The following is a 21,216-nucleotide window of genomic DNA, read 5'->3' as shown; positions in this document are numbered from 1 at the left end:
GAATATGAAACTATTAATTTGTTGCAGTCCACGATACTGTACTGATGGTGTTCAATAAATTTTTGGTTTATAAAGAGTTTGCATTATGAACGGCATATGCAGAAGAAAAAGTATTTTGAAAAAGCAAAAGTAAATAACTTCTTTCATCAGCATATTAATAAAACTTTAGCTACTGTCAACCTCGTCAGACTGCTGGATTCCTCCACTAAAATACACACAAAGCAATACTTCAGAGGCAAGTGAAGGATGTGATTTCCCATAGAAACTGAACATTCATGAATGATTACTTACCTTTCTCCCCCCTTCCCCCTGAAAATCAGGGACATTTCAGACTTATTTATTTTACTAATCATTTAGCTTATGCTAATTATATTTGTGGGTTTTCAGTCTCTTTCGCTTGGCAAGTGTTTCCTAACTTCCATTTTTTAAATATGGTTTGGCACATGGCAAATATTAATGATATGTCGAATGAGTTGTTTTTGCAAAAGGCTGTGCATGAGAGCCCTTTCAATATTGCAGAAAGCTTATTTTGTTCAAGGTTTCAATATATACATGCATATAATTTTCTTAGCATGCCAAGTATATGTCCCTGTGCAGTTTACTGATGGATGACTGTCCCAAGAGACCCAAATGATTGCTTTCCCTATGCTTAGTTGTACTTGGATTCTCCTATATCATATCTCCAGTGATTCTAGCATTTGTTTCTTAGGGGAAAAGTACTACTGTAAGTAGGAATTTTAGGGCAGGGAAAGGTTTGAAAGTAACCTTTTGTTTGGTTTGTTGGCCCTTCAATAACTCCGTTGCTAGGTCTGCTCTGAAATTGTTTAAGGCGTGACAAATGTAATGAATTATCGGGACTAGCACTAAGCATTGTGCAACTGTTGCTCAAAATCTCATTAAAAAGGATCTGATGTATGTAGAAGTTACACAGTGTATATTAAATCTATTTTAAAACATCTATTTAGACAGTCTCAACCCTGCAGGATTAATTCTGTTTAAATTAAGATCATGGATGTGGTTTGAGGAACACACCTGAACTTCTCCAGGTGACTTCATCTGAAGCTGAATGGGTCACATTCCCAGGATCTCTTGTGAAGGGAAGTCAGTGGGTGATAACTGGTCAGTGGGTGGGAAATGGTGGGTATTTGGAGATTAATGATTTTAACCAGCAGATCCAGAGGAGAACTATTGTCTGCAGCCTCAGGAGTGTTTCAGTGTCTCCTAACTACCTTGTACTACAGGTACAAGCCTGCATTTTTTTTCTGTAGTGTTATTCAGTCCTTGTCCACCTTTCTGGGTCCTCTAGTGGTTGCTGGTTGTGATCCCAGTTGTTTCTTCCCTGTATTTGCCTCTGCTTATTTTCCAATATTGTCACCAAAAAGCCAATTAGCAGAACAAAAAAGACATGGACCTGTTGGAGCGGGTCCGGAGCAGGCCACAAAAATGATGTGAGGGCTGGAGCACCTCTTCTATGAGGACAGGCTGAGAGAGTTGGGGTTGTTCAGCCTGGAGAGAGAAGGTTGTGGGGAGACCTTGAGGCCTTTCAATATATAATGGACGCTTATAAGAAAGATGGAGAGAGACTTTTCACCAGGGCAGTGGTTTTAAACTGAGAGGGGGAAGGTTTAGATTGGATAGGGAAGAAATGTTTTACAGTGAGCGTGGTGAGGCCCTGGCCCAGGTTGCCCAGAGAAGCTGTGGATGCCCCATCCCTAGAAGTGCTCAAGGCCAGGTTGGACGGGGCTTTGAGCAACCTGGTCTAGTGGAAGGTGTCCCTGCTTATTGCAGGGGTTTGGACTAGGTGATCTTTAAGGTCCCTTCCTACCCAAACCATTCTGTGATTCCATGATGGCTTTTGTAAACTCTTAGGTTTTGCTATTTTTTGATTGTCTAGTCTCCTGTGATGGCTCTGGTAACTTTTGTCTTGAAAGCCACATGAAAAATGCTTTTCTTGAGTAATACAGATGATAGATTTTCAAACATTCCCTGGTAATGAATTGCTTGCGTCTGTTCTACTTGGCTAGCTGGGCTCCATATGGTGTGGCATTTTATCTGTCATTAGCTGGATAACTTATTGCAACCTCTGTATTTCTAAACATCCTCATCTGTTTAAAGAAAATCTTTCTAAACTCTAAATCAGCTTTTAAAAATATGTACACGCTGGTGCAGGAAGGTGGCTCTCAGTGGTAGGTTATTAAGTTGCAGCCATTAGCTTCTTTATATTTGTTGTTGTTGTTGTTGTTGTTGTTGTGCTTGGGGGAGGGTCCCTATATAACTGTAGTTCACTTTATGGTTTAATTGATGCTCTGATGTGTCTGAGTGCTTCCCCCCGACCTTGTTTTGTCATGTCTCAGCATTACATTGCATATATGACAAACTCTTAGTAAACTTCTTGGAGTAGGCAGCTTTTGCAGAAGAGAACGACAAATTCACCAGCAAAAATGTAAAGCGAAAGAAGAATGAGGAACAATATTAGAGAAGAACCCTTTGGGAAACTACACACCAAAAATGTTATATTAAAATCAATACTGGGGCTTGACCTTTTTGTGCTACTGTATATTTCAAAGCTTACTATTGATTTCTGTTTTAATAACATGTTTATTCTAGTTTACTGGCGTAGGTGTGGAGAATATAAGGAAAAAGTAAAATTATTTATTTACAATATTCATTCTGTATTTTACTGAGGTGAACTTATGACAAGCATATTAATATATCTTCAGTTCATGTGGGTAGTGCACTAAATGTGGTGAAAACCTTTTTGAAGTAGATTATTTTTCTTAAACGATTATATTTTCCCAGGTAATTAGCAATGTTAAATTGGAAGACTGGCTTTTTCTTGCAGTGTTCTTGTCACGGGAGACAAAAAGCTACTTTGTTTGAAAACAGTTGTAATCTAGTCTGCCATAGGGACCTCTTCGTAGTGTTTAGATTAAGTTTGAAAACAGTCAGGAAAAACAGATCTTCTCTGCTGCTGACAGTAGGATGGAAAACTGGAAAAACTTCCTGAAGCAGCAAACGTGATTATAATAATTTTGACTTCTGATAGGTCAAGAATGAGAGTTTAATATCTTCTGGCATGAGGGACCATACAATTTCTTTTACAAAACAGCTGAAGATATTACCTGATTGATTATCATATTTCAGAATGCAAGAATTGGTGCAGCAGACTTGCACCAAAGCTTGCCTCCTCTGGTCGTCCTTTCCCTGACAAGGTTCCTATGACCTAAGTATTGCAGAGAGATTCAACCACTGCTTAAAAATATAATTTAAAAAGTCTGCTTTCAGAGGGAAACTTCTTTATTGCCGTTGTCATTCCCTGGGGGGTCAAAAGTTAGATACTCTGCTGTGACAAGGCATACGTTTGAAGTAAAGCTCCATTGTCATATTTATGTAGCCTGTGGATAATTATTCTATCTTTGTTCATAGAATCATGCAATTATTGAAGTTGGAAAAGACCTCTAAGACCATCAAGTCCAACTGCCAACTCAACGCTACCATATCTCCTAAACCATGTCCCCAGGTGCCACATCTACATGTCTCTTGAACCCCCTCCAAGGATGGTGACTCCCCCACCTCTCTGGGCAGCCTGTGCCAGGGCCTGACCGCTCTGGCAGGGAAGGCATTTTCCCTCATCTCCAACCTAAACCTGCCCTGACGCAGCTTGAGGCCGTTTCCTCTCGTCCCATCGCTGGTGACTTGGGAGCAGAGACCAACCCCCCCCTCACTCCAGCCCCTCTCAGGCAGCTGCAGAGAGCGAGAAGGGCTCCCCTCAGCCCCCTCTTCTCCAGGCTAAACCCCCCCAGCTCCCTCAGCCGCCCCCCAGCACACTTGTGCTCCAGACCCTGCCCCAGCCCTGCTGCCCTTCTCTGGACACGCTCCAGCCCCTCCAGGGCCTTCTTGTCCCGGGGGGCCCAAACCTGAGCCCAGCATTCGAGGTGGGGCCTCACCTTTATACAGTATGATTTGTCCTCCACAAATGCTGGGAATCTTATACTAGAAAAAGGTTGACATTCAGTGTATCAGGAAAAAAAACATGGATATTGATCTGAGAGATCAAAACTTGGATAATGCTGGGCAGTGATGAGGGTTACTCATTGACCAAAACAAAACATTCAATTTTTGTGTGTATAACTGAGTTTAGAAAAATAAAAATAGTAAAACCTATTTTCTTTGGTTGTCTGAAAGGCCACAAGCCTCAGGGTTGGGGAACATCTGTGGAGAAAGTGGCAAGTTTTGGCCTCGCTTCCACAGGCTGGGTTTGTCCTGTTCCCCCTTCCTAGTCATGCTATCGCAAATATTTATTTTTTTTTTCCCCTCTCTCACAGCAGACGTTTCCCTTGTCTGATCTCACTCTCAGCAAACAGTTTAGAAGTGAATTTATTCGCTGACAGCTATAATATTACTGAAGTCTGGAGGATTATGGGATAATACTGCTCTGACACAGGAGGGTCAGGCTGGGTCAAGACTGTCCCTTTGCAGGCAAGGGGAGAGGCCAAGATTAAGCGTGAAGACATTTTGGGTTTGAGCACAGATTTACCTGTGAAACAAATCCTGTGGTCAGGTGAGCTCTTGTAACTGATGCTTCTTTGGGCAGCCAGCTATTGAAAAGACAATTCTATAATGGAGGCGTAAGTTGTCTTCTGAATGGGGCTGCCTTTTACCTTTTTGCTCTTTAAAACTGTAAAAGTTTAGCGTGCGATCTTACCTGCAAAATGCCAAGGGAGCATGAAAACATTTGCAGCCATGCTGCTTATGAGATTGAGGGTTTGGAAATACCAAGCTATCTTCCAAGCCTGATTTACTTTACTTATTGTTTTCTGTGAAGAAAAAAAACAGTGTTTGGCAATAGTAGAGTTACTCTCCAAGACTCTGTTATTGGTCTGACTCTCCATTAATACCATTTTGCCTGGTTCTCACTATATATGGAGATGAATCTCAGGGAGAGGAAGTGGAAATTGGAGAAAGCGCTATAATTCACTCCTACCTTCATAAATCCCGATTTTCAAAGGATTATTTTTCACTTCGATTTTAAAACTTGGCATCTCAACTGACAACTTGTATACCAAGCTTCATCTTGATAAGTTTATTTCTAGGAGAGATGGCAAAATGACTTGAAGTCAGTGAGTTTATTTGGAGAGAACGTCAACAAAAATAATGCTGCTTCATAGTTTTAGATTCAAGTAGGGACGAGGGAAACTGTTCCCCCTGGCAATTTTAAACAAACCTTTGCTTTCAAACTGCTGAGCTTTTTCATTTTGAAAAGTAGCAAATGAGTAGACATACAGAGAAGCACTTAAAAATAATAATACAAAATAATAATAATACAAACTTTTGTAACTGTCACTTCATTTTAATGGATAATTAATGTTGTCGTAATTTCATGACTGCCTTTGCAGATCCCAAGAGGAGTGATATTAAATTGGAAAGTAATTTCAAGTGGAGTTATGTGGATATTGGGAGAAGTCTTAGCTAAATACACACACAAATTATGTAAAACAGTTTTACTGTTCTGACTTAGGTTCTCTGCATGCCTCTGGCATAAAGGTAGAAATTAGTTTGTCTATTTTGTTGTTATGTAACACTGATCTATCAGCACACAGTTTAAAAACAGTGGCTTTATGAAGTATAATTACAAAATCCCCTCAAACAACCTTCCCTCCCTGCTACTCGTCCTCCCTCTCAACGTCCCTCTGCCAAAAAAACCCTAACCCCAAGCATCTTAATGAAGAAAGTCAAGTCAACCATCTTCTGTAGGGTATGAGCAGCCGTCAGACTGACAAGAGCCTGTGTCCATACGCGATACGTATTAACAAGCTGTCCATGGAAGTACTGTTGATAAATTGAAGAGCTGTATGTAATTATGAGTTTTGAAATTAGTGTCTTTGATCTTTTGATCAAGGACTGGCACATGAAATAACATGGCCATTAGCAAAGATTTTTCAACTGACAGATGTAATGCTGAGACTGGAAGGCAGCTGGAAAAAGGAAATGAATGAATATGTTCCACTGAATGTTATTACTTGGACTCGTTCTTATGGCTGATTTGAGAAGTATAGCATTTGAAGTGGGGGTTAATTGAGAGAATGGAAAGAGATGGTTAAGTGGGGTGAGGTGGAACATAGTCTTAACCCAGATATTTTGTATTAAGTTCAGTGTTTTCTTGGGTTGGATAACAAACTCAGCCTAAAGAAAGAGTAAAGCAAAGCACTTCGTACCTTGCCCTCCTTGTTATTGCTACTGGACATGTCTGAAGCTAATGTAAGAATTATAAGGCAATTCAGGACTGATCAAGACAAGTGTAGTGGGACATACTGGAGGGAGAAGTTAACGTTATGGGAAAAGTTTACTTGCTGCTTAGGGATCAATTTTGGAATCGTTACCACTTTTATGTGTTCAGTAATATTTCTGATTAAGGAAAAGGTAATTTGTGTATGTGTATGGCTAGCATAAAGGAGAAACAGGTCACCGTGAGAAAGAAGTGGATGTGGAATAAAGTAGTGGAGTTCTTGTTAAATTTAATAATATGAAGTGCAAACATAGGAAAGTAACAGCAATATAGTATAAGACTGTAAGAAAATCTCACTCAGGTTGCTATATGCAGTTTGGGGTAGATCTGCCAGAAAGTATAAAAGGTACATGGAACAGTTATTGATCTTTTTTTTTTTTCATTATATTAATCTGCAAGTTCCAGAGCTGCAGCTGCCTCCTCTCAGAGGACGAAGAGACCCTCCCAACCTATATCCTGAGTGTGTAACTTGGCCTTTCTCTTCCTCTTCCTCCTTTTCGTTTGTTTCTTTAACTTCATTCGGAAGTGCTGGAAGATGACTGGCTTCCATGTTATAGCTGTGGTAAATCAGCTGGGACGCTTGCCATGGTACTGGCAAGTGCCGGGCTGCGGTTTGCTTACACAGTGAAGGGAGGAGCCAGTCACTAGGTCTGGAGAGCATCAGGTTAGAGTTGGAGGGCTTTATTTTGCAGCCTGCTCGTGTATAGGACAAGTGGCGTTACTCAGAATGGTTTGACAGGACAGGGACTGCAAGCATTATGGTACCTTTTGATCTCTTCTCCCTTCCTGTGTGCACCATAAGCATGAGAGCTCTTGATCGTTTGTAGTGAATTTGTCAAAGAACGTTGATTGTGCGTGGTGTGGTCCCTGAAGTGGACAGCAATTTGGATCCATGCAGTCACGTTTGAATGGTTTTGGGCTAAGTGCTCATGAAATGATTGCACATCTTGCTTTGGCCTGCAGGTTCCTTTTTTGATTTCATATTCCCACATTTTTAAAGCTTTAGTTTGCCTTGCTTTTTATACTTTACCAGTCCTAATTCCCTTGTACTTAGTGAGAGATAGGTTCTACCTGAGTGGTTTTTGAGACATCTACATACTGAACCAAAGTTCAGGAAGGTTATAGTCCGATCTTAAATTTAGAGGAGTTTTCTGCATTCCCATTCCATGGTTTTTTAGTAATATGTTGGGTTTTCCCTCCAGTCCTCACCTAGAGCAATGAGTCATTTAGAATAAAATTCACATAAAAATTTGCCAAAAAGGCAAAGTGAATTAGAGGTTAAAAAAATAAATTTTGCCTACCTGGGACATGTGGGCAGTACGAGTGCAAAGAAGTTGAAGGCAAAATGAGTCCTTTTTACACCATGGCCTCACAGCGCAGGAGAATGATTCCCCACCCTCCGCTAACATTTGCATAATCTGAAAGATAGGGTTTAGAAATGAAATTTTAGGAAAGATGTTTAAAGGAAGTGATTGCTACTGATGTTAGGAGTAGCCCCCTTCGCCTGTAGTATGCAAAGTCTTATGTGAAAAGAGAATAAATTTTTTAATGTGTAAATAGTGCTAGGGAATCACTTCAATTTAGTAGAGCTTCTTTGTATTGTCATTCTGAGACTTTGGTGAAGAAAAAGACATTGCCTTTCAGATAAATGGCATTGGCACAGGCTGCCCAGAGAGGTGGGGGAGTCACCAGCCCTGGGAGGGTGTGCAAACAACATGTAGGGGTGGCACTTCAGGGCATGGTTTAGGAGGCCTGGGGGTGTTGGGTTGGCGGTTGGACCTGTGATCTTAGAGGTCTTTTCCAACCTTAATGATTCTGTGATTCTAATTTGTTTTGCATATCGCAGTCCTATGTTTTGCAGAGGCAGATGAACTTCATGTAATTTATCTGACTTTGCAGGCAGGTGAATTATCAGTTACTAGAAATTGAGTAGGAGAAGTATCCATATCACACTTCCAAGACCTCAATTCAGGTTAAAGTTGTTTTCCTGATCTCTCGCATCTTTTCAAATCCCTTGCCAGCTCCAGTGATTTTCAACCACGGCTTTCTATGGCACGTTCAGCATGCACTCATTAAATATTGAAACTCAGTACTCAGAAACATTACTCATTCATTAATATTGCATCATGGCCTAAACTGCATTGTTCAAAACATTTTTGGATATTATGCAAGTCTGTCAGAATGCATTAACAAACTCGCTTGTGTCAAACTAAGCAAAAAACCTGATGAACAGTTTCCACCGTAAACACGTTGTACTCTTAGTTTTAGTCAGCATAAACTGTTTCAGTTGAGGGGGTATCATATAGAGATGGAGGTGTTTGGAGATCATGAAAGATTAAGCAAGCTGCATAATAATGTTAAAACCTTGTGAGAAGGTGTACAGATTTTTTTTTTTATACTGAAATGTTTTAGTTTTGTCATCGTACATGGAGTTAATATTTGAGGATAATTTCCAACTTTGGATACTAATACCTCTTCAGATTTTTCTAGATATTATATAGGAGAGGATGATTTTCCTGATAGTGGACTTTAAACCAGAAAAGTTTTGATTTTGGTGCTTGGAGGGAATGAAAAATGACACAGTTCATGCTTTGGGCTTGTATGAGTTTATCTTGGATCACCACAGATCCATCAGATTGTGCAGCATGGAGACTGTGATAAAGATATAACAACTGGCAAGTAATCACTTCCCTGAAAAGTAACAGAAAGAAAACGTTTAATCTTTGATAGCATAATAAATTTACGATATCCATAATAAGGGCTGAAAATGATATATCGCTATATTTGCTTTTAATATAGTATTGTTCACCAATTTTAGATGTCCTGTCGATTCTGGATTAACTTAGAATAAAGCATGTAGTGGGCATCGAAGCACAAAACTAATATTTTTTTAACATTTCTCAGTGTGTTGCTGTTGTCTGTGAATTAAAATGTGCTTTTTCCGTAATGATAATCCTTCATACCTGCAGGTGTTTTTCAAGAATGACAGAAATGGATATTTTGAAGTAAACAGTAGAGTGAATTCTTCTGGATTGAGAATTAAATTATTCATCTTGTTAGTGTGGCTAACATGTATCATGCTGTGCAAAATTACAGTACCATGTCATAAATTCACATGGCAAAATTAACACTTTTCTTCTCTTGAATCCATTTTAAAAATGGATCTGAAAAGGACTGAATTTTTTTTGAAGTGCAGCAAAGTTTTATCATGCTTTTTTTTAATGTATTTTTGTATTTCATAGAGAAAAGAGACTGCTTGTCCTGTCAGAGAGGCATTCTTATTTGTTTCTTAAATTTCAAATTCTGCTGCACAATAACTGGAGAGAGGAGCTAGCTGTGTATTTTGACTTATTTTGTTGGACCCTATATAATAGTTGCCAGTTATTCATTTTAAGTCATTCCATAATTGAGGGATTATTCTTGTTATTGCTTCCTTTGGTGTTATTTTTATGTTGTTATTATTTAATACTAGTTTAATTTCAGTAGAAATGAATACTTTAAAATGATATATGCTGAAAATGTAAAATTCTGAAAACCTAAAGAGCAACTTTCTGTGTCAGTTTTTAAATACAGATGTATTCCATCCATTTATTATTGATGGGCCAAGGCCAGTTGTGTGAGGTTCAACAAGGCCGAGTGCCGGGTCCTGCCCTTGGGTCACACCAACCCCAGGCAACGCTCCAGGCCTGGGGCAGAGGGGCTGGGAAGTGCCCGGCGGAGAAGGCCCTGGGGGTGCTGGCTGACAGCCGGCTGGGCATGAGCCAGCAGTGGCCAGGTGGCCAAGGAGGCCACCAGCCCCCGGGCTTGTGTCAGCGCTGGTGTGGCCAGCAGGAGCCGGGCAGGGCTGGGGCCCCTGTGCTCGGCACTGGGGAGGCCCCACCTCGAATGCTGGGCTCAGGTTTGGGCCCCTCGGGACAAGAAGGGCCTTGAGGGGCTGGAGCGTGTCCAGAGAAGGGCAGCGGGGCTGGGGCAGGGTCTGGAGCACAAGTGTGCTGGGGGGGGGCTGAGGGGGCTGGGGGGGTTTAGCCTGGAGAAGAGGGGGCTGAGGGGAGCCCTTCTCGCTCTCTGCAGCTGCCTGAGAGGGGCTGGAGTGAGGGGGGGGTTGGTCTCTGCTCCCAAGTCACCAGCGATGGGACGAGAGGAAACGGCCTCAAGCTGCGTCAGGGCAGGTTTAGGTTGGAGATCAGGGAAAATGACCAAGAGTGGTCAGGCCCTGGCACAGGCTGCCCAGAGAGGTGGGGGAGTCGCCATCCCTTGTGGGGGTTCAAACAATGTGTATACGTGCCGCTTCCGGGCATGGTTTAGGAGGCCTGGGGGTGTTGGGTTGATGGTTGGACTTGATGATCTTAAAGGTCTTTTCCAACTTTAATAATTCTATGATTCTGTGATTCCTTAATATGCATTATTTAGGGAAATTTACTTGTCATTTTCTGTCAATGACAGTAAATGGCCGAGGTTAACTATGCAACTGAGATTCCCCCCTCCCCCCCGGTGCATGTGATGGTCAGCCAGAATTGATGAGACTGTTGTGTGCTAGATGGGTGCTCTCACCTGTAGCCTGTTTGTTCAGTGGGAATGTATGGTACAGCATCACTGACATGATTTTTCAGCATCTCTTAATTCAACTTGGGGCTATATCAGTACCACTAGCTTGGGGAAATGCCATAATTGAATTAATTTGGGCTCTTCCGTAGCTGCAGAGAAGAAGGTTTTCTTCCCAGAGATGCGGGGTAAGCATTTCAGGCTGTTTTACATAATGCTCTGAAATGTTTGGTATATTCACGCGTAGATTCTTTTCCACTTCATCTTACACGAAGTATGTTCAGAGCTAGCTGAAAAACTATATAATGACAAATGCCAGCTAGAATCTTGCATTACTTGCTTTTAGAGAAAAAAAGAGTTCAGTAAAAGAGAGGAATGCAGAAGCAAAAAGGTTATTCTGCTGAAATCGGTAATTCCTCTTTGGGTGTAGACTGAACATCTGCCTCAGGAGATGGTTGGGACAGATGTTTTAATCACATGTATAACTTTGATTTTGCCTCTGTCCCTCCTGCCCACACTTCAGAATATCTAGATGTAAGAACAAGTTGGCTTATATATATAAGAACATCTTTCAGAATTCTTTTCATCTGCCTGCTGGTGCGAGATTGCTCCTTGAGAAAAATGGGGTTGGTTTTGTGTTCAGTTTTAACAGTATCTGGTGTAGGTGGAATGTACTGTAAATGTTACTTTGATTAAAGTAACTTCAGGAATAAGATGGTCCAAAATTGGTTTTACAGAGGAACCTAAATGTGGTAATACGATAACAAAAATATCCAAATTCTTACTGTGCCTCTGTTCTGAGATCCAAAAATCTTTGGTGGTTGGTGTATCAGGATTAACCTAGCCTCTTGCAGTTTCCTCCAGGATTTCCCCCCCATCCCCCTCAATGACAGCAATGTTCAGCTGTACTTCTGGTTTGTTTGGGTTTTATTTTTTTGAGGAAAATCCAAACTTCCTAAATCTGGGTCTCTAGAGTCCAGTAATTTCAATGCATCCAGTGGTGTTCTGCTCTGAGTGACTCCAAGGGGCTGCTGTCTCCAGTGAAGTGGGGATTGCGTGAATCTGGGAATTTTCTTGAGAGGAATCTGGAGTGAAATTTTTCACTCAGATAGGTAAGCTTCATAACTGTCACAGTATTTATTTACAAAGGAAATGAAATTTTTTTTTTTTCCTCTTCTAGCTAAGCTTTTAAGTGCTGTCTTTAGAGGCAATAAGAGCCTCAGGTAGCGCATTTTTATTCTCTGTTTTGAGATAAGCAGGATGTTTGCAGTGCTGTGAAGACTGTCGGTACAAAGGTGGGTCCAGCTCTAAGCCAGTACAACTTGTTCTCTGACAAAAGTTCCCCCCCCGTCCCATGTTTTAATGCCCAAATATTTTCTATATTTAGAATACGTATATTCGGGAGATGAATCAGTTTTCTACTTGGAAAGCATGCTTTTATTGAAACATACATAACAAATGAATCTTTGCATCTTAGCACAAAAAAAAAACAAACCCAGGAAGTGTTGTAGGTATTCATTGATAGGGTTTTTGATTTTAATATTGACAAGTTTGGGTTGTACTGAGAACAGATTTCCAGAACAAGGATGGGAGCTGATCTGAACGCGTTGTTTTGAGGTATCATAGTTACGAGAAGTATGTCCAGTAGGTTAATTATGTCACTCATTGACTGCAGGGATGTACTCTTGCTTCCAAGATAAAACAAGGCTGAAGTACCACTTCACTGAACAAGCTAAAAATTAAACTTTGTGCGTACTTGATTCTTCAAAGAAAAATTTCAGGAAGGTGTGCCGCATCTTCCTGTCTTGCATCCATGAACTTGGCATTCAGGCAAATAGCAAAATTAAAGGTGTAGTTTGTTGTTTTGCTATTGCTTTACTTATCTAAAAGTAATTAAGTATTTACATTATCTACCAGCAGGTAGACCTATGGACAGATGGAGATGTTTGTCTAGATATGAATTACCAGAATAGAGGGTTAAATTCAATGGCAAAAGGAAGACTGGGGCATATGTGGACCCACTGCAAAATGGAGCAGTGCCCTGGTGACAAAGGAAACAGAGAAGGTGGAGATAGTGTAAAGCCACTTTTTGCCTTCTCTTCCTCTGTCTCTACTGTTAATGCTGGCTTTCAGGAATCCCAGGACCCTGAGACCAGAGGGTTGGTGTGGAGCACAGACCCATAGTGAGGGCGGATCAGGTTAAACTGCATTTAAACTGCACGTAGAGCAGTTCCACACAGATGGGTGAGTTGCACCCGTGATGCTGAGGGAGCTGGCTCATGTCACTGCGAGGACACTCTCGATTGTTTTTGAAAGGTTGTGGCAATCAGAAGAGGTTCCTGAAGACGGTAAGAAAGCAAATGTCACTTCCATCTACAAGAAGGGCAAACAGGGAGATCTGGGGATTAGGACAGAGAGCAACGGATGCAAACTGAATCACATGAAAGTTGACGTGAGTACAAGAAAACACTGTGAAGGTGGCCAAACACTGGATTGGGTTGCCCTAAGAGGCTGTGAAATCTCCATCTGTGGAGATATTCAAAACCCAACTGGCGACGGTCCTGGGCAGCCTGCGTTGGCTGACTCTGAGCAGGGAGTTAGAACCAGGTGATCACGTGGGGTCCCTTCCAGCCTGAAGAATTGCGTGATTCTGAGAGCTGTGGACTGCACTTCTACTACTTAATAAATTAAGAGACAGTCATCAAGCATTTAAAGGATGCGTGAAAGTAGTTGTGATGTAGAATTTAAGAGTGCCAGAAGCTTTAGGCATAATAAAAAGATGAGCTACTTAATCATTGGGAGTTTGTTTACTCAATTGCAAAAAGTACGAGTCATGGAAGAATAAATTCTCTTCATAGCGTTAACTCAGAGCATTAAAGCCCTGAAAGACAGTGCTGTAGAAAGGCAGGAGCTGTTGCTCTCTGCGTATGATTGTATGCTATAAAACAGTTGAGAGCATGAAATACTGTGAAGTGTGAATCCAAACTTTAGTGCGTAGAGGTTCTTGTTAATGCTTTATGTGTATTTTCAAACAGCGCTATGGAAAAACGATAGCATTGCTTACTTTATTTCATTAAATCACCTACTGTAACTAAATAGCTGTACACTTCTTGCAACGGTATTTCATAATTATTCAGAAGTATTTTATTCAAACTATCAACTGTGTAGAAAAATGTATAGCCAGCAGCCTTCTCTGCTGTTTCAGCACTTTTTTAAAGCACTTTCTTTGTTTCTGGATAAATGATCAGTGTAACGCGTAATGGCTCTTGTGTCTTAAGTAGAGCTTTGTGCTTAAATGTGAGAACCATTTTATTGAGCCTTTATATTTGTTGTAATTAAAAATGTCACTTTAAGTGGTCTATTTATGTGGAATTCTTGGAGTAGTGGACTGTACTGACAAGTTGTGCTGTTTAACTCCTTATAAATTGCAGACGTGCATCTATTTATTTTTCTTACTTTCGGCTAGATAATATAATCTATTACTGTAGGTTTAGCTGATGTTTGCCTTTTATTCAGCAGCAGTACATGCTGAATGCCAGTAAAATGAATTTGTAATGTCAAAGAAGAAAACTACTGTAAGTCGATGCAAGCAAATGTTTGAGATCAGTATGTATCTGCCTTGTGTTTGTTTCATTAAGCTCCTACAAGCCACCCAATTATGTAACTCAAATAAATGAAAATTAATTCAAAATCCTACTTCTTTTGATAAAGCTCTGGTGAATTTAAATCGTTTGAGATGGCTATTTAGGACTTCTTCCTGAACAAAAGTTGCCCTAAATGAAATCTAGTGGGTCCTTCAGAAAGTTAACGCATTATATTTTGTTCTGCAGGTACAATGAGATACATTCCTGATCCCATGAATGAGGATTAGAGTGGATAGGAGAGACTTTAAATTTTTGTGTTAAGGTGCTGCCTGAGCAAGGCTATATTGAATGTTTTTGAAGAACATTAAACACGTACCTTTTTGGCCTAAATGGTATAAATTTTGATCATTAAATAGTATAAATTTCTTTTATGGTGGAATGCCATGCAAGGAAAGAAGAAAAAAATAACCAAACAGAACAGCCCAGTGAAATGTTTGCTGTGCAAGTCTCTTTGACTGAGGTGACCTGGCCTTGAAGTTTAATAAAACTACTGCTAAACACATTGGCAGAGCTGGAAACACAGATGTTGCCAAGCCTTTGAGCTTATAGACACAGTAAGGCAGGGAACGACTTTGCTTTGCTGTTAGCCTCTAGTGAAGGAGCAAGCTTTTGCTTCTGGAGATGAGCACATCAATTGTAGGATTGCTTTGTGGCATCAGCAAGTTCGTCTTGATGAAAGGAGGCATCTAGTTAAGCCAATTGAAATGAAGAGCTGATAAACTCTTCATGCAGAGGAGAGTTGGAAATTCAAAGACAAAGACAAATTCAAAGAATCGAAAAGACAAAGCTGTGAAAACTCTCCAGTATTTGAGAGCCAGATAAGAAGAAGAGTCGTGTAGGAAAGAGCTCCAGATTTTGCTGGTTGAATAGCTGCCTTCAGAAAGGATTGCAGTTGATCAAAAGATCCATGAGACAGGCAGCTATGCAGACATACGGGTCAGCAAAGACAGCTTTATGCCAAAAGTCATGGAGCCAAAGGCAGCCAAGAAGTCAAAATAAGAATTACTAAAAGTCAAGTGGAAGTTTTCATTTTCTTTACTCTGGTATGTTTTAAACTAAATAGATGGAGTTTTGGGTTTGTTTCACTTACCAAAGAAGGATGTTTTTGGGGGAGTAGAAGGCCATCCAGCCACCTCTGGAACTGTTGAAGTAAAATTAGTGGCCAAAGACGTAACAAATCTTGGAAGAGAAGATCTGTTACTGACATCAGGAACTGACCTGTTACTGATGAAATTCAAAAAGAGAAGTGCAAGGTCCTGCCCCTGGGGAGGAACAACCCCCCACACAAGTACAGGTTGGGGGTGACCTGCTTGAAAGCATCTCTGCTGAGAAGGCCCTGGCAGTGCTGGGGGGCAGCGAAGTGACCCTGAGCCAGCACCGGGCCCTTGGGGCCAAGGAGGCCAGCGGTGTCCTGGGGTGCATGGAAAGGAGTGTGGCCAGCAGGGCGAGGGAGGTTCTCCTCCCCCTCTGCTCTGCCCCAGTGAGGCCCCATCTGCAGGGCTGCGTCCAGTTCTGGGCCCCCCAGTTCAAGAAGGGCAGGGAGCTGCTGGAGCAAGGCCAGCGCAGAGCTGCCAAGGGGATCAGGGGCTGGAGCATCTCCCTTGTGAGGAAAGGCTGAGAGACCTGGGCTTGTTCAGCCTGGAGAAGAGAAGGCTGAGGGGGATCTCATCAATGCCTATAAATACCCGAAGGGCGGGTGTCAGGAGGATGGGGCCGGGCTCTTTTCAGTGGTGCCCAAGGCCAGGCCAAGGGGCAACGGGCACAAGCTGGAACACGGGAAGTTCCGCCTGAACATGAGGCCAAACCCCTTTGCTGTGCGGGTGCCAGAGCAGGGGCACAGGCTGCCCAGAGAGGCTGTGGGGTCCCTTCCCTGGAGACATTCACCCGCCGCCTGGACGCGGCCCTGTGCCCCTGCTCTGGGTGTGCCTGCTCCAGCAGGGGGTGGGACGGGGTGAGCTCCAGAGGTCCCTGCCAGCCCCCACCTGTCTGGGATTCTGTGACGTAGATAAGGGAATGGAAAGTAAGACAAAATACACGTTTACTAAAGGGAAATAGCAGCAGAGAATAAATAGTTTGATTCCCCCAACATAGCTACTTCCCCAAAGAACATAACTACTTTAAAACAACAGAAAAACAGTAGACTTAATCTTGTAATGGCTACGAAAACACGTGGCGTCTTTAGAAAATTACTGGTTAAACTGGAGAAGGTGGAGATTTGTCAGACATGACAAATGGAGGTTATTAGTCTGGAAGGTGGTTGGTAATGGGGTTTCTCAGAAAGCAGTCTTGGAACTAATGTTAATATTTTTATTTCCGAAAGGTTGTGTGATAGTATTGCAAAAGAAAAGCTGATGTGTCTTATGTGAGCAAATAAACGACTGACTCCTCGTAACTGATAAGTGGTATGAAAGTGCAGGGTACTTGTGCTACCAAATAAACGAATGTTTTGGCATTGTACGTCTTCCATCTAGTAATAGCGGGGAATAAGAAACCTGGTAAGTATTAGTTAATCACCAATGCAAAATCCTCTGGAAATGGAGTGTGTAGTTGTGCAAGAGCTGTAGGGAAGAGCTAATGGGTTGATCGGGGAAATATTTCTTATAAAAGGCTGAAAGCATGAATTTTGTCTGCCTGAAAAACAGAAGATGGAACCACAGACAAGGCGGTTGTCTTAAAATGATCTTTGTCTCCAGAGTGAATGTGTTCAAATGGAGCAAGTATAAATTGAGTTTAGACATTACAAGAATGTTCCTAAATCTCTAGAAAGTGAACTTCTGCTGCAGCCTCGCAGGAGGAATAGGGACAGCGGTAGGGTTTGGGTTGGTTTTACAAGGGGGGATTGGCGGTTTTGGGTTTGTTGGTTTGGGGGGGGGCTCTTTTCTGGTATGTTTTTCTTTTTTCTGTTTTGGTGGTTGTTTTGGATGAAGTTGATCAATTTGTGCAAGGCATTACTGCGTAGCTGCAAAACTCTGGACTGCCTGATGACCCAGTAAATGCTTAGTTTTGTGTTTGGCTATTTATACTGACTCTTACACCATTTTAAGTGCATTTTTGAAGACACCAAGAAATCCCACTTTAAGAAAGAAGGGTGGTCTGTAACTAAGAAAACTGGATTTCGATGAACTTTTACAAATGACATACATCAAAAATGGAAAGATTTTATCTAAATACTTCACATCGTTATTGGTATTGGTATCAAAGAGCAAGCTAGTATTATATATTGTTTTTCATCTTCGTATGTTGGGAAAGAACACATCACTTAACTGGTTAGTAATATCATTTTACATGTGGATTAGGGAAAAAGGAGGTGGGTGGATAGTAATAAAATATATAATGCATTATTACCAACGGTGGGAGTTGGAAGTGAGAGAATTTCCCTGCACTCCTACCAGTCACTCCATTGCGATGGAGGTTCCTCGGGGGATCAGTTTGGCGGCAACAACAGTGAGATTTGATTGTCAACAAAGGATGGCACAGAATCCTCTTTCTGGGATTTTTATTATGTGGTGTACTTGGAAACCATAACCTATAGGGTCAGGTGTAGGGTTATGCAACTTCGGCAGGGAATTTTAGGTCCCAGTTTCAGGTGTCCTATCCCCATTCTTTCCTCTCTTGCCGTGGTAGGATGTAGCCATTCATGGCCAAGATCATGTTCAAAACTGGAAGGGCTACAAGATAGTATTGAGATATCTGGTCTAATTTTAAATGGGCTAGTTAACGTTGAAATAGCAAGTCTTACCCTGAGTTCTCCACTTGTGGGAAACCAGCATTATGTAGCCATCCCTTCTGTCATGGGTGTGGCCATACCCACAGCTGTGATATTGCCTGCTAATTCTGTGGGATGTCAGAGCTTCTGATGAAAAGCTTTTTAACTGCTGGCTTGTAGGGTGGGGAGTCAGATGACTCGCGAATGCAGATGAGATTCTGGGTCATCGTCTTGTAGCAAGTTTGCAGCAAAGGACACGCGGAGTTTTGGCAAAAATAGAAAAGAAGATCCCATCCCTCTGTAGTGTACTTAGCAGGGAAGCTGAATGTAACAGCAGGCAGGTTAAGCCATCAAAGGGTTTTTCTTGACATTAGGAGCCCATTATTTTTAAGCATTAAGAAAACTGACTTTCTTCTTTTTGTAAGAGAGGCTGAGAGGAGACCTCATGAAGGCTCGTAATTCCAGGGGCAAGAAGGAGACATGAGAAGACTAACTGAGCTCGTGTCAAATATGGGAATAATTAGCCAAGAATTAGATGTAAACATCTACCTGTTTTTTTTTTAATTTTGGAGCGTTTGTAATGTGGAAACCTCTGGCAGCCTTTTTCAGATATTAGCAGAGTAATTACAGTAGGCGAAATCAGTAGGTACAGTGTGCATAAAGAAGACACATCTTTAGGGGAGAACCGCTCGTGGGAAGTAAAATCCAGAAAGGATGAGGAAGGAGCTTACTTCAGTCTCTGGAAAAGCTAAATGCTTTCTCTGCTGTCTCTCACCAGAAAAAGCTGCTGAGGCTTCTATTTTGACACTTTTTTTTTTCTTTTTAGACAAAACATGATTTCTCCAATCGAAAAGACAACCGGCATGTTTTGACTGCACCATTGATTGTGTGAAGGATTTGTTATATCAATGCTGCTGGAATAATTTGGGGGACCTTGGGAAATCACTTAATGGAATTTGGTCCATGTCTGCATAATATGACTTTTTTGCTGGAGTAATTGAAGATGCTGCTTAATAAACTTTTTATAAAGATTCCCAGTTGGTTGCTGCGTTTCAGAGGGTTGTGTCTGAGCACAGAAGTAATACATCTTGTAATTGTCTTTTTTTCCTCCCCACCTCACTTAAATATTTTCCCTGGGGAAGAATCTAATGTACTGCAATGCTAGTACGTTTTACAAAGTGACCCTACTCATTATGATTTGTTCTCCGAAGCTCCCTTGACAATGTATAAATGCACTGAGAATACTTAAGCTTCCTCTCCATCACTCTTTCAAAAATCTATTTGAAAACCAGTGTTTGATACTGCCATTACTATTCCGAGTTCCCTAATGCTGACTCTGTGTTCAGTGTCACAACATACATGCAGCAGGGAAGTTTTATTAGCTAAGCAATTGATATCTATGTATTTTCATGAAAATTAGATATGGTGTGCTTATATCAAGTACTATAGTGAAGATTACAATTATATTTATGGTTTGTGACATACAAATATTGAGAATTCTCTCGGACTGGAGTTGCCTTTATTAATTTTGTTGCAGCGAGTTCAATAGCAATTTTCATCTCATCCTCTCAAATCACTGGGAAAGGTTCATTATGATTGTTCGGTCTTTTTGTAGCTTGGTAAATAGATGCAGTATTTGGGTTTATGGTATGTCCAGAGATGGGAAAGCAATATTCCATTGCAGAAAATAAGAGTTTTTAGCTGAAAGTGGGATGCCCACTGGCTGGTGGAAAGAGGGATTTTTGTGGAAATAGGCTTTCTTAAAAACAGAACAACCAGCAACCAACAGAGAGAGCTTTGTGCATATTCTTATTACTTAAAAGATGTATTTTCTGAGAGCTCTTGAACAAATTGTGTTTTGTGTGATTTAATAGTGTTGCTAAGACTTGATAAATTCGTGTGTTCTGATTTTGACGCTTCAATCTGAAATAGACTTCAGGAATTTGTAGTGAACATTCATATTCAGGTGTCTTTAAGCCGATCATAACTTATTACAGTGACTGCTTTTAAAGTGACTGTGCCTATGACCTTTTAAATTATGCTTGGAAAATACACATTCCATCTAAATTTCCCTCCACCTTCTGTAGATTGAAACAAGAACAGATGTATGTCCGTGATGAGTTTGGCAAACTTCTGGAACGAGAAAGGATTTCTTCAAATGAACATTTGACTCGAGCCATTCTTCGAGAGAGAGCTGCCACAGAAGAGGAGCGTCAGAAGGCACAGCGTTTTGTAAGTTCAGAAACTCTTAGAGAAATCTCAGATGTTTCAATCATGTCTTCAGACTTGTTGCAGACTATTATTAGTAGAAGAGGAAAACAGATGTCCTCTTGTTATCTTCTTTCCTTTATTACTAGTTAATATTATGTAATTTTATTTATTTTTTATTTATTTTTATTATTTTTTTTGTCAAATATCCCTGTCTTAAGAATAGCTGATTACACAGAGCCTAGCCTTTCTGAAGTTGCAAATACAGCATGTCATCTTGTGTGTGTGTGTAATATTATATGTCTTTTATCAGAGGGTGAAAGATATTATGATAGTCTAGATCAATTTCTTAAATGTGGTTATTCTACGTCAAGAAGTTATGGGATACAAGAGAACTTTTTTAGAGAGGAATTACTTCATATTTATAGGAAGTCCATAATATTTCTGGGCTGCAAACCTGGCTAACAATAAGAATTAAAAAAGTATCAGTTTAGAAGTTTCTTATGTGCTAGAAAACAACAACAAAAAGTCTAACTCTTGGTGATTGGCTCAGACCTTGGAACCAGCTTGGTGAAAAATTCTGTGTCAGAGAATCATATTTCATTAGAGCCAATGTATAAAACCTTCTGACGAGGAAGTTGTGACATATGGCTGGCTGTTTTCCTCTGAAAACTGGCACTACATATTTCAGTCCATTTCAAATGTCTGGCAGATTTATAACTTCTTACATAAGCAGTTGCTTGCTACGTTGAGTCTGTATTGACTCTTCTTTGTAAGAATAATCATTATTCTCTGAGGTATGAATATACCTTTTTATTTCTTAAATACCT

The 21,216-nt window shown here is 40.9% G+C and overlaps 1 protein-coding gene across 2 annotated transcripts in view; it reads left to right on the top strand.

Annotated features, from left to right (window-relative positions):
* The window catches only part of CHCHD3 (coiled-coil-helix-coiled-coil-helix domain containing 3), a 165,526-nt gene that overhangs the window by 35,321 nt on the left and 108,989 nt on the right, over window positions 1-21,216 (top strand). For both annotated transcript variants that reach the window (XM_075081691.1, XM_075081690.1), the window contains exon 4: window positions 20,266-20,410. In XM_075081691.1, coding sequence (XP_074937792.1) covers window positions 20,266-20,410 — 145 coding nt within the window. The remainder of the gene's footprint in view (window positions 1-20,265; window positions 20,411-21,216) is intronic.

Source organism: Phalacrocorax aristotelis, chromosome 1 (assembly GCF_949628215.1).
Source record: "Phalacrocorax aristotelis chromosome 1, bGulAri2.1, whole genome shotgun sequence".
Taxonomy (NCBI): Eukaryota; Metazoa; Chordata; class Aves; order Suliformes; family Phalacrocoracidae; genus Phalacrocorax; species Phalacrocorax aristotelis.
The sequence above is the reverse complement of the archived record's forward strand: the minus strand, read 5'-3'. Positions and strand labels throughout refer to the sequence as shown.